General features: G+C 45.0%; 1 protein-coding gene across 3 annotated transcripts in view; it reads left to right on the forward strand.

Moving 5' to 3' along the window:
* Nucleotides 1-14781, forward strand: part of NUP188 (nucleoporin 188) — a 55066-nt gene that overhangs the window by 10993 nt on the left and 29292 nt on the right. For all 3 annotated transcript variants that reach the window (XM_077306544.1, XM_077306543.1, XM_077306542.1), the window contains exons 10-22: nt 423-537; nt 1030-1230; nt 2131-2220; nt 3084-3149; nt 6003-6122; nt 6436-6562; nt 7775-7930; nt 9151-9277; nt 9599-9686; nt 10620-10696; nt 11822-11936; nt 12115-12235; nt 13054-13120. In XM_077306544.1, coding sequence (XP_077162659.1) covers nt 423-537; nt 1030-1230; nt 2131-2220; nt 3084-3149; nt 6003-6122; nt 6436-6562; nt 7775-7930; nt 9151-9277; nt 9599-9686; nt 10620-10696; nt 11822-11936; nt 12115-12235; nt 13054-13120 — 1470 coding nt within the window. The remainder of the gene's footprint in view (nt 1-422; nt 538-1029; nt 1231-2130; nt 2221-3083; nt 3150-6002; nt 6123-6435; nt 6563-7774; nt 7931-9150; nt 9278-9598; nt 9687-10619; nt 10697-11821; nt 11937-12114; nt 12236-13053; nt 13121-14781) is intronic.

Here is a 14781-nt window from a genome sequence, read left to right on the forward strand (position 1 = left end):
CTGGGTCCTCATTTTACCGACCTTGGAAGGATGGAAGACTGAGTCAACCTTGAGCCGGCTGCTGGGATTGAACCAGCCTCATGGGCAGGGCTTCAGACAGCATGTCTTACCACTCTGCGCCACAAGAGGCTCATTTTCTAAGCTTATAAGGTGCCAACTCTCATTGTGTGAACAGCATCTGCTTGGAGGACTAAGTGATGAAAAATAGGTAGCAGCAAAGGTTCTCTTCCACCTGCCGTTGATGATCCTGAGTCGTGTTTGAGACAGTTCTTTACGGATGCATCGGATAAGAATGCAACATCTTTAGCTTTCTTTGGATTTGTGTATAGGTTCAGTACTTCTGAAAAGTCATGAACATTTTTTCTTCCTTACTGCACCTGCTTCTACTTACAACCCCCCCCCCTTTTCCCCTCCTCCCACAGCTACTTCAGTGCTCTAATTCTAGTGGAAGGCATGGAAATTGACTCTCTGCAAGAGCGTGTATTGGATGACAGGACGGAAGAGCATAAATTTGCTGGCAGCGGGCAAGTTCGCCAGGTAAACCAGTAGCCCATCCTGTGTCCATACGCAATAGCTAGTTAATGCAGTTGTTTGTAGAAAGTGCTACTCACTGATCTCCCCTCCCCAACATTCCAGTTCTGTAGAGATGGGGCTGTTCAGAACTTTTGTTTCATTGCAGCTAATTAAAAGAAAACATATCAAACCTTTAGTTGCCTGTTTGGGCGTTTCCATTCAATTTTCCTCCATCTGGATGTTAAGTTGATCCTGTAAGGCCCAGCTTTGTTCAGGACTAATGTCTTTGTCCTTGAGCCAAAGAAATCACTCAGCATTTTTAAAAGTACTTATCTGCTGCTGCTTCTAAAATTTGGTCCCGGGAAGAGGAAATTCTTTGTTCCTGAGAGCTGAGGAGAATGTCAACAGTCCTGATTCCTTGCAAAATTAAAGCATGTCTCTTGGACCTAAATTTCATATGAGCGCAGTGTGAATTTCCCCATGTACAATTGCTTGACTTCTCTCTGCTCTGGACAGGAAATGGACTGCCTACTGCTGACTCTTGGGGATATCTCTCATCATGCTCCTGTCCTCCTGGCCTGGGCTTTGCTCCGCCACACAGTGAGCCCTGAAGAATCAACTGGTGTGATTAGGCGAATGGGAAGTGCTGCTATCCAGCTGAATGTATTCCAGTACCTTACAAAGCTGCTCCGATCACTAAGCAGCGGGGGAAAGAACGTGAGTCTTGTATGGCCTCTTGAGAGGCTCTGCCTTGGAATAGGAGTGTGACTGAACAAGTGGCCAGGGTCTGAGTAGAAGACCCAATCGGGGCCTTCCCCGTGTTGAACAGTGATACGCCAGGGCTAACCTACGCTGGGGGTTATGGCTCCCCTCTTGTCACTACCCTGTTAGATGATGTTTAGGTTGGGGGGGGGGGATTAGTGGATTTTTACCGCCATGTTTGTTGATCTATGTATTGTAATTTTTATGTCCTTTTTAAATTGAAATGGGGTTTTATTGGGGCTTTTAATTGTGGACGATTGTAACCCACCACAAGCCAGTCCAGGGAATGGCAGGAAATAAAAACCGAAATAATGATAATAATAATAGTTCAGACTACACTAGGATAAAATAACATATCCTATATTACCACTTATTTAGTACTGGCAGGTCTGGGTTGATGACATTGCATTTGTCCTAGAGGGGAAAACCAAAAACCAAGAGGTCGTGGGTTGAGCATCAGGATGAGGAGCAGCTCCATCCTCTACAGATTTATATTCTTTTTGTATCCCTGAATATGTTTATAGAAGATTCGGCTGGCATTTCATAGCTTTTGTGAGCATCAGGTGTCCTCCTTATAAGCTTGTGGTATAACCTTGTTGCTTTAGAGCAGGGGTAGTCAAACTGCAGCCCTCCAGATGTCCATGGACTACAATTCCCACGAGCCCTTGCCAGTGAATGCTGGCAGGGGCTCATGGGAATTGTAGTCCATGGACATCTGGAGGGCCGCAGTTTGACTACCCCTGCTTTAGAGTGTGTGGTCATGCTAATGGAAATAGTTGGTTTAGAACTTTACTCATGTGAGTTTTGGACAAGACCTTCTCATTCTCTGATGATCCCTTTCCTTTGTGTCTGCAGTGTACTGCCAGCACAGCATGCATGTGCATTTATGGCCTCCTATCTTTTGTCTTGACATCACTGGAGTTGCACACACTAGGCAACCAGCAGGTAAGCCTCCCAAGATTCTGCCTTCCTCTTGCTATCCTGGAACAGGCTCATTTTCTGGGCAAAAAGATGTGCATTGTGAATAGAGAGATCAGAAAGAATCTGTTAATCCAGCAGAATTAGAGGTTGACGCTTTGGAGTGAATTTTAATTGTCACAGTTTGCCCCCTGGAATACTGGAAACTAGTTTAGTGAAGGTAGAAACCAGGGGCATGCATTCAGTTATATCCTGGCCAAAATTCTGGGAGTAACAATTTATTTTCTGGAATTTTGGGAGTGTTTTTGGAGGGTGCAGGAGTGGGGAGGAAGAGAGAGGAGGTTTTTCAAAGCAATCTGATTGCATATGGACCTTTTCAATTTTAAAAAGACCCGTATTTTTCCTGGAGTTCTGTGGTTTAGAGACTAGATTTTCCCATAGAAAATGGTGGCCCTTTAAAACTTAAATGGCACATGCATTTGCTAAGGTGAGAGTCTCCCTGCCCAATGCTTCTGTCTGAGGGTGGGGAAACAGCACATAAAATAACGATTCTAGACTCCAGAAAACATAATCCTGAACTGGAAGCCAGGCATTTGAAAATTCAGGGTAATGAAAACTGTGCCCTTGCTGAAATCCTGAAGCAAAATAAATGCATTTTTAAAAATTGCATATTCCCAGTGGAAACTAATTCTGTGAATGTGCTGTGAATTCTTCAGAGGTTCCAAGCCTTTTGAGGAGCTGCAAGTCTTTGGGCTCTTTGTTAAGAGCACTGTGACAGCCTTGAAAACTGGTATAGTGTAGTCAAGCCTAAATTAACAAGATAAAAACAATGTGAATATGATGTGTGTCTGCTGCCTTTCTCATTCCTGCCCCCCTCCCCCTCCCCTCAGGATATCATTGAGACAGCGTGTGAAGTTCTGGCTGCTTCAAGCATTCCTCAGCTGTTCTGGAAGACGGTCAGTTTATTGTACTTTTATTTCCTCCCATTGGTCATAGTCTTGGTTGAAATCTCAGTACTTTGGCTGCAGACCTTTATATTTTGAGATCAGGTTTGCATGGTCAGGCCACATTGGGATGATTTGTGGCTCAGTAATGGAGTATCTGCTTAGTACAGGCTTTCTCAACCAGGGATTTTCTGAAACCCTGGGGTTTCTTGACTGCTCTGAGTGGGAGTCAATTATTTTATATATATATATGTATCACCCATCAAATGTATTGTGTGAAAGGACCATACGTAGTCATATCAACTCACCCACGCCTCAAAAATGGCCGGTGATGGGCCTGGATGGCACAAGAAGGGGAGGAGCCCTGGGTGGGCATGTCCACAGCTCTGCTTCGCAGCCATATTCTGCACGATGGAGATACTTCTGGGGTTTCTCGAAGCCTGACAATGTTTCAGAGGTTTCTCAAGGGTAACAAAGTTGAGAAAGGCTGGCTTAGTGTGTGGAAGCAGCCTTCAGCCCCTCCAGTTGAAAGGATCAGATATCAGGTGATGTGATGTGAGGGTACTTGACCTGAGACCTTGGAGAGTTCTGTCCCAGACCCTGGAGAGAGTAGGCAGTACTGACCCTGGGGGACCAATGGTCCGGTTCAGCTGGTGGAATTCCTTATTTTGGTTTTGATTGTTAGAGAAATCAATGGTTCGATTATGTTAGTTCAGTATATGGCAGCTTCACATGTACATACCTTTTAAAGAAAAGCAGGCTGGAGATGTAGGCCAAAGTGATGTGCAAATCATCAGATCTGTTTCTTTGAAAAATCCAACCCAGTCTTTGTCCTTGTGGTGCCCCGATTTATGCCTTTGTGTTAATCCTTGAAGGCTGTCCCTGTACTTACAACTCCTGCTTGAAGCGAAATGTATACTAGCATTTCTTGAGTGGGGAAGATTATCCAGGAGCAGAAGTCACCTCTGTAGCTGGCAGAGGGGCTGGCTCTTCTGTGGAGGAGAAAGAAATCCAAGCTAGCTGCAGTAGGTGTAGCAGTAGTGGGGTCCTTCATGGCCTTTTCTTGCTGATTATGCACATTAACTGAGAATTTACGCACTCTTCATCCTGCCTAAAGTTATTTTAATCTTTAACAGTTAATTGCAACAGTTACAGAAAACTTGGAATAATTATTTGTAATAGAGGCTAAGAATTGAGACGGGCCTTCTTCTCTTGCTGTAGAAAGCAAATCTGATCTCATGTGCTCCTGTGGTTTGGCTCAGCTGCACCTATGTTTGGTTATCTCAGAATTAGTTAAGCAAACACGTTAGCTATGATTACGATAAAAGATATATATTTAGAATAAGACGGGTATTTTTTCTTAAAATGCACTGCCATAACTAACAAATCAGATTTCTCTGAATGGCAGAGAGGAAGATGAGGTGAGATTTCTGGGTGTGTGCATGTGACTTAAGTTTTTTTGACTAACTAAAAATAGAGAGACAGAACTTGAAATTTGGTTTGCTTTTACAAATATAATATGAACTTTGATAACTTTAGCCTATGCAAGGCATTTAAGTTGGAAATTCCAAGACTGACTAGAGGAAGAGGAACTGCTCATAGAGGAACAAGGAAGCTTTAGAAAAGGAAGGTCAACGCTGGGCCACTGTATGTTAGTTGACCACCTGATAGCTAAATATTCATCTAAAGCAGTGTCCTCCCTTTATATTGCCTTCATTGATTTTAAATCTGCATTTGATTCTATTTCTAGAAATTTGCTATGGGCCAAATTAGAAAGGACATCCATTGACAGACGTCTACTTGCCTTAATTAAACCTTATACAAAAACACAGCTGTTAGAGTTAAGTGTACTCCCCAAGGTCATCTGACTAATATAATTAACTCTCGAAAGGGAGTTAAGCAGGGCTGTATCTTAACCCCTCTTGTTTTCAATTTCTTTATAAATGACTAGTAGGAAAGCCCATTTGTAAAAATGGGCTGTTCCAGGGCCCGTGAGAAGGCTGGGCACCCCCTCCCCCCATTAACGGGCGGCCGCACCATGAGCCGGGAGAAGGCCGTGCCCGCACAGGCGGCCCCCCCCTCCCTGGGGAAGGTGGCTGCCTTGGCGGCGGCAAAAAAAGCCGCACGGTCTTTCGATGCCCCCCCTCCCTGGGCTGGCCGGTGGGAAAGAAGCTGGTGGCTGTCTTCGATGCGGCGGCCCTGCTCCCTTCCCGCCACGCGGTCCCTCGCCGCCACCCCCCCTCCCCGGGCAAGGTCTATGGCTGGTTGGCAGGAAAAGAACAGAACTCAACACTTAACTCGTTTGTATTATCAGATTTAAAGACTGGTTAATAAACCTTGGAGAAATCTGCTGCTAAATATTTGAATAGGCAAAGTCTTTTTACAACTGTTTAGTTCTCTCATTGGATGTGGGAGTAAAGCCTGTCATTATATGGAGCCTGGTAGGAGCTTACGGGCTTTTTCCTGGCGAAGAAGCTTGGGCATCTCTGCCAGGAAGCAGTTTTCTTTTGGTTGACAGGGGGATGCTGCTCTTGAAGGAAACGACCTGAGTGGTCATCTTGAGGGAGAGCTGTTCCTGGCCAGTCTGGTTTGCCCTCCTTGCAGAAGAGGGGCACCTTTAAGTAGCCAATAGAGAAGATGCTCCCACCTGAATAGTCTCCATCCACTGAAGAGAACAAACATTGAACTTGTCTTCCCCTTCCTTTTTCTTCCAAAAATCTCCAGGATAGTCTATGGGAAGTTTAAAATATTACACAGTACAAAGCACTTGGTTATCAGTTAAAATTTACAAAGCACGTGTGTATTAATTCTGCCTGTAGCGGTGAGTTTGTGTCTGTTAACTTTGTTTGGTGTGTCTAACTTCAGGAGCCAACTGCAGGTCTGGGCATTATCTTGGACAGCGTATGTGGGATGTTCCCCCACCTGCTTTCTCCCCTTCTGCAGTTACTCACAGCCCTCGTTTCGGATAAATCCACAGCAAAAAAGGTACTTGGCAAAGATGTCAGTTGCGAAGAGAGAATTCAATAGTTGAAGTATGCGTGGAAGATTGATCAAACATTGATTAGTTCCTTATAAACTTATAAAATGTTTTCATACGGAAGGAGTTGGGTGGGAATGTCTTCAGGAGATGTGTGCTAGATTGTCTTGGGTTGCTGTTCCTTCCCTGGAGGTTTTCTCACACTGGGCCACGGGTGGAGGGACGGGCCTGTCAGCTTAGCTGCTCCACGAACAAGTGCGTGAAGGTGCCTTCAGCTGACTTTCTGCCTCATCAGGCCACCTGGTCTCTTTCCACCTGCAGGTATACACCTTCCTGGATAAGATGTCTTTCTATATTGAGCTGTATAAGCACAAGCCCCCCGACATAATCTCTCACGAAGACGGTACGCTGTGGCGGAGGCAGACACCAAAGCTGCTCTATCCCCTTGGTAAGGATGTGGGGCAGTTTTTGGTCCTTGGAACCTTGTCATTATTTTGTATGATTTATATGCTTTTTTCTTCTTTATTTCATGTAATGTTGTAAACTGCCTTGGCCACTGCTTACTGATAGACTGAGGTATACCTTCGGTGCTCACATAGTACCCTGGAAGCAGGATGTGAATATTTAACTATTTTCTTTAAAATATTTGCATCCTGCTTCCATCCAACATAAAATGTGACTTCTGACACAGCTTGGAAAGTAAGAGGATTTTAAAAATTGGATCTTATAGCTCCATTCTGCTAATGACAAAGCTTTTCTCTGGTGTGAGGAAACTGGTATGACAGAGTTGTAGGATCCAGCCATCTAAAGTTGTATTTAAATATAGCTGGTTTACAGCCTTCTAATTTAAAAATCATAAAGCAAAAGGCAGCAGCATCAGTCACATTCAATAGCAGGTGTTTAGAGGTTATCATGTTGCAGTAGGACTGGGGAGATTGGGGTTCCCAAATGGTCTATGAGGTTTATTGGGTGAATCTTGGCCAACCAGTCTCTGCCGGCCTCCCCTGCCTTACAAGGTTCTTTTGAGGATAAAGTGAAAGAGGGAAGAGCTTTTTGAAAGAAGGGTGGGAATAAAATATAGAGAGCATCTCAGTTTTACAACCACAGAATACAAGATTCTGGTGTACAGTTTAGAGCAGGGATTGCCAAACTGTGGCTCTTCAGATGTCCGTGGATTACAATTACCATGAGCTCCTGCTGTTGGGGATCCTACGCACTCTGCTGAGAGAGGTTTTTCTTTGTTGGTTGGTTGGTTCTTTCTTGTTTTTGAGCTCTACTCTGTTTATTCTGATTTTGCAACCAGAGGCACGGGGTGATTCTTTTTAGTCTTCTTCCCCCAGTTTCAGTTAAAAAAGGAAGTAAGACAAGATGAAACCTTGAAGCCGCTAGAATTCCAGGGTGGTGGGGCGGCAGCAGCGTCTCTCTGGACTCTTCTCGTAAGGAATGACGCTATTGCAAATTTGTACTACCAATTCCCAACCCTCCTGGGCTGGCAAGGAAGAGAGTGCAGTCAATAGCTTTGGATTTTGTTCGAGAGCAGAGTCCTCTGTCCCCAACAAAGGTTATTAACCAACTAAACTGAATTCCAATATTGGGCCCAAGTGAAGTCTGCAGGTATAGAAAACCAGCCTAGTTTTGTCACTTTCCTTTTGTTTTTTAGGTCTAGGCCAAACCAACCTCCGGATACCTCAGGGAACAGTGGGCCAGGTGATGCTGGATGACCAAGCCTACTTGGTACGATGGGAATATTCCTACAGCAGTTGGACATTATTCACTTGTGAGATTGAGATGCTGCTGCATGTTGTGTCAACAGCAGGTGAGCCACTGGAACTTTGAAATGTTGGAGGTGCCTATTAACGTCCCCACGTGAAGTTGCCTTGTGCCGACCAAGTCAAAGCATCCATCAGTACTTTCTGCTGGTACAGAACAAGAAGATCAGAAGAGCCCTGCAGGATCAGACCAATGGTCCATCTAGTCCAGCATACTGTCTCACGCAATGGCCAGCCAGTTATGTTGTGGGGGGCAACAACTGGACATAGAGGCTGAAGTCTTCCCCTGGTCTTCCCTCTTGGATTCAGAGGTTTAGTGCTTCTCATCTGGAGGTTCCTTTCAGTCACCATAGCTAGTAGCCATTGATAAACTGATCCTCCATGAATTTATCTTGTGAAGCTGTTTATTCCTTTGGCCATTGCTACATTATTTACAGTGAATTACATATTTTGCTGACAAAATGCTGGCCTCCCTGCTCACAACGCAAAAATGCACCATCCGCAAAACACCAACTGGCCGGCAGCAATGGAGTTCCTCTTTATAAGGTTTAATGGAGGCAGTTCAATAATATAATTTAATTAATATGTTTTAATTTAATAACAGTTTATGTAACTTCATGACTTGTATATGCCTTGTTGTTACCCAACCTTTTCCCCTAACAGTCTCAGCAAGTTCAGGCCCCGTTAGCTTATACTTAGTTAAGATTTTTTTCTCCTAATATTCATCGCTTCACACTTAGCAACGTTGAACTTCATTTGTCCTATTATTGCCCGTTCACCCAGTTTGTGGAGGTCCTCTTGGAGCTCTTTGCAGTCAGCCTGGTTTTCACCATCCTGAATAATTTTGTCTGATCTGCAAACTTGGCTACTGCACTACTCACTCTGAATTCCAGACCACTTATCAATAAATTAAATAGTACCAGCCCCAATAGTGATCCTTGTGGGACCCCACTGCTTACTTCCCTCCATTGTGAGAACTGTCCATTGATTCCTGCTTTGCTTTGTGCCCTTTATCTGATTTTTTAAAATCCATAATTGAATCCATCCTCTTATCCTGTGACTGCTAAGATCCTTTTGAACTGGTGTCAGATGCTCAGGCTATGACCTCTGGTGCCCATCCTTCTTTCTCCTTCCTCTCATTGCTGTATGTTATTGGCGAGGTGTGGTCGGTCGGTCAGTTTTATGCATGGAGTATAAGTCCCTCCCCTCCCTTTCCTTGCCTGACCTTTTCTTAATGTTTTCGTGATAACCTCGTTTCCTTCCTCAGATGTAATTCAGCATTGCCAGCGGGTGAAGCCAATCATCGACCTGGTTCACAAAGTCATCAGCACAGATGTGTCTATTGCGGATTGCCTCCTGCCAATCACATCGAGGATCTACATGCTGCTACAAAGGTCAGTCAGCTGAGTAGCCATGACAGCTCAAGATGAGGTCAGAATCATCAACAGACTTGTTTAATTTAATAGGGGTAAAATTCTGATGGGACAGTGGGCCGTAATGGTTAGAATATCAGTCAGAAAAGCTGGGAAGTATAGGCTCAGAGAGGTGATTTTAACCTAATCTGCCACACAGGGGTGTTTTGTGAGGATAAAACGAGTAGGGGAGAATCAGAGGAAGGGCAGGACAAAAAACTAGTACAAAATGAGTTCTGAAACGTTATTCAAATCATAGGAATAAGTTTTGGCATTTTGTACAGTACTTTCTCTCTTTTCCAGGTTAACTACTGTGGTTTCTCCCCCAGTGGATGTTATAGCTTCTTGCGTGAACTGCTTAACAGTCCTGGCTTCCCGGATGCCTGCAAAGGTGAGGGAATATTGCTTAATTTCTCTATTACTGGATGTCAAAACCTGTTTGCTTTTGCCATTTTTATTTCTTTGCCCACTAAATAGGGTTTCTATTTTCTTTCAGGTTTATTGCTTTTTTCCTAGGTTAGGAGTTAGAATGTTAGACTGCTTCAGAGTGTGCATTATAGTGCTTGCCATTTGCTCTCTGTTCAGTAACGTGCCTTCTCTCTCTTGTTCTTGGATAGTTGTGTCTTTGATCTTACAGTTCTGGGCTCTTCAGCCTAAATTGGGCTAAGGGGGGCTGGTGGGTACTGAAGGCAAAAACTGCCCAGAGGCCATCTTTTCCTTAGACTTGGCATAGTTCTTGCAGGAGTAGCTCATCATTTTTCAGTAAAGAAACTTAAACCTTAAATGGAGTTTGCTTATTGGGGTAATCAGCTAAAACTTCACACTGGAGCGATCTCCTTTGCCAGTCAGTCATTAATCATGGTCATAGACCAGCTGAATAAAGCAGACATGAACAAGAGTGGTTACAAGAATAAGCATACCCAGTCGTTCATTAAGAGTTATATAGTCAAACCAACAGGCATCTGTCACTCAGCCAGTGCTGTGCCTCTGCAGACTGCACAGAATCTGGCAGTTCTAGCTGAGGTTTCAGATTCAAGGGCTGCAGCCCAGGCAAGCCCAAGCCCATCACATCTCGAAAGCTAAGCAAGACTGACCCTGGCTGGTGTTTGGCTGGAAGACCTCCGAGGAGTCGGGTAGAGTTTCTCCAAGGAACACTAGAGGTCATGACGCAGAGGCAGGCAAGAGCAAATCTCCTCCGAATTTCTGGTTCCTGGCTGCCAGACAGCCTTTGGGTCTGCTGGCTGTGCTACACACCATGTGATCAATAAATAAATACCCTGTTTGGAGCAAACATCAAAAAGGCACTGCTGGTCTTCCTTTTCAGGTTTGGACTGATCTTCACCATACGGGATTTTTACCATTCGTTGCTAATCCGGTTTCTAGTTTGAGTCACATGATCAGGTAATTTGACTCTTCGGTAACGCTTTGCTTCCTTTGTCCATTACTTAAACACAAATTGGATATGTGGGATGAAACATGGGAGGCTAACCTGGCCTTGATACAGCACTTCAGACTACGCAGAGTGCTTCATGTACTGCTGTAATCCTGACAACGAATCCCTTTCACAGAACTGCTCCTGCAGCTGTCCTAATTAATGTTACGTACTCTTCATGTCCTTGTGCTCTTTCAAGGAGGCAGGGACTGTAGGGTTGGGCACTTTGGCGCCCAAAGCGGCTGGTCTCTCCTGGCGCAGTGAGTGGGGGAGGGAAGTGCGGGCTTCAGTGTGCCAGCGGGACACACATGCAGGAGTGGAGTTCCATACCTGCGTGTTTGTGCCCGCTGATGCCCTCCCCTCCCCTCCACCCCGTGGCACGGCACTCGCTGCACCGGGAGAGACCGGCTGTTTCGGGTGCCGAAGTGCCCAACCCAACCCTAGCAGGGTGAGTAGAACTGGGGTAGTTTTCTCTGCCTTGCCTTGAAGTCGAACTTGTTCATCTTATGAGATTTCAAGCAGTCTGAATGCCCCAGTCAGAACCACATTAATTGAGAAATCTCATTGGTGCCTATACAGGTGTCACAAATAGATCAGGGATTGTGCTCATGGGCTTGCCTTGCTGCGCCTTCCCCCTTTATAGCCCCCCTTCCCGAGAAGTACTGGGTTAGGCTTACTTGGATTTCTGAAATCCTAGCCAGACTTTTCCTACCCACTTACTTTAGTAAGTCCCAGCTTTGAATTCACAGCTTGCTGGGGAGGTGGGCAGACTCCAGTTCACCGAGGATATCACGGTGAGCTGAAACATGCATAAAAGCTTTACACATTGATTGCACTGATGAACATAAATAGGAATGTGAAATTAGAGGGCAGAATGCTTGTCTGACAGCAGATTGGTCCTGGTAAACTGGCCTGTGGTAGCCTTTTCCATGCAGAAAAATTGGGGGGAAATGTGATCCATCACTGTGAAATGTAGGCCTCTTTAAAATCTGTGTGACTAATTGTTTTTGCTTTTGGGGTATGTTTTATTCATATTGCTGAAGAGTTATGTGTCTTATGGGTCTCATGTCCCCCCCCCCTTCTGCTTTCCACAGTGCAGAAGGCATGAATGCAGGGGGATATGGTAACTTGTTAATGAGCATTGAGCAGCCTCAAGGTGAATATGGCGTGACGGTGTCCTTCCTGAATTTAGTCATGACGCTTGTCCGGGTAAGTGCTTTGGGGAGAGGGAATCCCATAATGCTGAAGGGAAGCAGTTGTATGGACTTAGTGCATTGTGCTTCAGGCATCACCCCTACCCCCAATTCTTGCTGCATCAGGGTTTCCTTGTTTAGTGTGTTGCTATCTCCCGTTGCAAAAGATGATTTGGTCTGACTGCTTTCTCTAGGGGCAACTTGGCAGTACCCAAAGCCAGGGGCTCGTGCCTTGCATCGTGTTTGTCTTGAAGGAGATGTTGCCAAACTACCACAAATGGCGCTATAACTCCCATGGAGTGAGAGAACGAATCGGTAAGTAGGGCTTCTCCAAGGGACCCGAGACTTGGCTGCCAGAAGCTCTCAGCATCTTTGTCTGGTTTATACTTTCCCTTATTCAGTTCTTGGGTGGCAGCGGGACTGGCACTGGTACCTCATCAAGTCAGGCCATTTGGGGCTACCATTTGGGATTACGATTGGGCTAAACCACAGACCTGTTGTTCCGGTAAGACTAGTTCACCCTCCCTGTGACTATTTGGGTGATGAAGACAGATTGTGCTTTGTGTAAAGGTCCCAATGGGGCTGAAGAAGCTTGGGGGTGTAAGGGAGGTGGGGCCCATTCCTGTCTGGGATATCCTTGTATATGCTAGAACAGGGATGGCCAAATGGTGGTCATCCAGATGTCCATGCTGGCAGGGTCTCATGGGGATTGTAGTCCATGGACATCTGGTGAACCTCCGTTTGGCCATCTGTTTTAGAAGTACAACTTACTAGGTGAGCATTCCAGAGGGGAGCCATGTTGGTCTGTAGTAGAAGAGCCGAATTCAAGTCTAGTAACACCTTAAGAGATTTTTTGTGCCTACATTTTCGATAGTCAATCCTCCTGTTGTCTGATGGAATTACAATAGGACTGAATATCCCAGTCAGAAGGTGGGAGGGGTGTTGCAGAAGAATAGTTGGGGTGCAGAGATACGATACAAAGCGTAACCAGCTTTATTAGAGTAGGGGGGAAATGCTTAGGAGTGGAAAATTAACATCTGTAGCGATATTTATTTTTATTTATTTCTAGGATTAAACTGTTCTTCCACTGGTTTTTAAGTGTCATTCCTCCTGTCTCTTTCCCTGTTTTTCAGGATGCCTTATTCTGCAGTTGATCCATGCTATCTTGAACCTGTGCCCTGAAATGGATCCTCATAGCAGGTACAGTAAATGTTTATACTCCCACTGATTCACATCCAAAGAAGCACAAAGCTTCCTGCATAGCCATTTCCTGAAGTGGAGTTGAATTTCTAGCTGTTGTCAGAATCAGGTCTGATCCTGCCATATTTTGGTTTGGGATTTTGGCTTTATTCCTATGGTAGCCTGGGGGGCTCTTGTGGGTCTCAGGGTTAGGTCTTCCTCACGGGCAGGTTCGAGTCATCTTTGCTAAAGCCTTGTCCACTCTCCCAGCGTTCCTTGCCCTGGCTGGGAAACTAACCCTGAAGGGGTTTCCCAGGAAGGGTGCAGGTGGCCTGGACCTTGTGCTGCCTGTTTTGTCTGAATCCCTGGGCTCAGAGATATCTCACGCTCCCAAGGATGGGAAACATGTCCAGAGTGCTAAGTTTGTGTCCCTGAAGGGAGCTGACTTCTGGGAATTGTAGTCCATGGACATCTGGAGAGCCAGTTTGGGCACCCCTGAATTATAAGTTGAGCCATTTCATATTCTTTCGGCCATTCCAAACCCAATAAATATAGTGAAATGCTCACCTTATGAAGATGCCATATTTTTGGTGTTTTGCACAACATTGCCAACCTCCCATGTCTATCCAGCAAACCTCAAGCAACATCTACCATTTTATATCGGTAGTTGGGGAATCGCATAAAGTGGATTCCCCAACCTAAAAAGCATGAGCTACAGGAGAGCAACCAGCAGGCCACATGCTAAATAAATGTGTGGAGGTGCTAACCTCTACATCCAATATTTCACTCTCGCACCTGCCTCCCTCTCCCTTTTCCTGGGAATGTTTTTTTTTTTTAGAGCAAACTGCCTGGAGCAACGATAAGGCGTTCAATTGTGCAGGCAAAGCCCAAAAGAATTTTTACCCAAAGTTGTCACACAAAGTATGCCTTTCTAAAGTCCCCCCCCCCAAAAAAAATCAGGAATGAGATTTTTTTAAAGATTCCAGATGTGATTCCATAAGGGATGACATTATAAAAAGCACTATGCATCTATGATTAGATGCATAGGTGTTTCAATGGAGAAGTTTTACTTTAAAAAAAAAGCAGGCATTGTGGGCTCTTTAAAACATTGCGAAAGGGGATTGGCTGCCTGGCTTCATTGACAGGCGGAAGAAAGTCATGTGTAAAGCGCATTGCTCTCTTCCGCCATTTCAAGCAGGCATGTGGAGTGTAAGGAGTGTGAGAAGGCGGCAGACGAAAGCGAGAGAGCCAGAAGGTGCGGAATGGCCAGAGGCGCGGCGATAATTGTTAGCGCTATGCCATATCACTGGCGTAATGCTGTTTATTTCAGTGTGTGGAAATGCCCCAGAAGTTTGGCAAGATTTAGCAGTTTGCATCCTAACTATATCACAACATATCTGTATTTTAGCTATCTGGTATTCATTTGTAAGTATAATGGTTTTTAGAGTATTTAGTTGTTCACATATTCAAATTTAACCATATTTAACCATATCATTCAGTCACATTAAGTAGCAACATATAGCGATATGTTTCAGCAGGCTTAAGTCCTCAGTGCTGGGATCCTTGGGTGGTGTAATTAAGTAAATATACTTGAACCATCTGGGCGCCCAGTGTTGTCCATCAGCCTGTTGTATGGAAAGCAAGGGGCCTTTTCTCATAACATAGGCCAGTCATTCCCAACC

This window comes from Paroedura picta, chromosome 12, assembly GCF_049243985.1.
Source record: "Paroedura picta isolate Pp20150507F chromosome 12, Ppicta_v3.0, whole genome shotgun sequence".
Taxonomy (NCBI): domain Eukaryota; kingdom Metazoa; phylum Chordata; class Lepidosauria; order Squamata; family Gekkonidae; genus Paroedura; species Paroedura picta.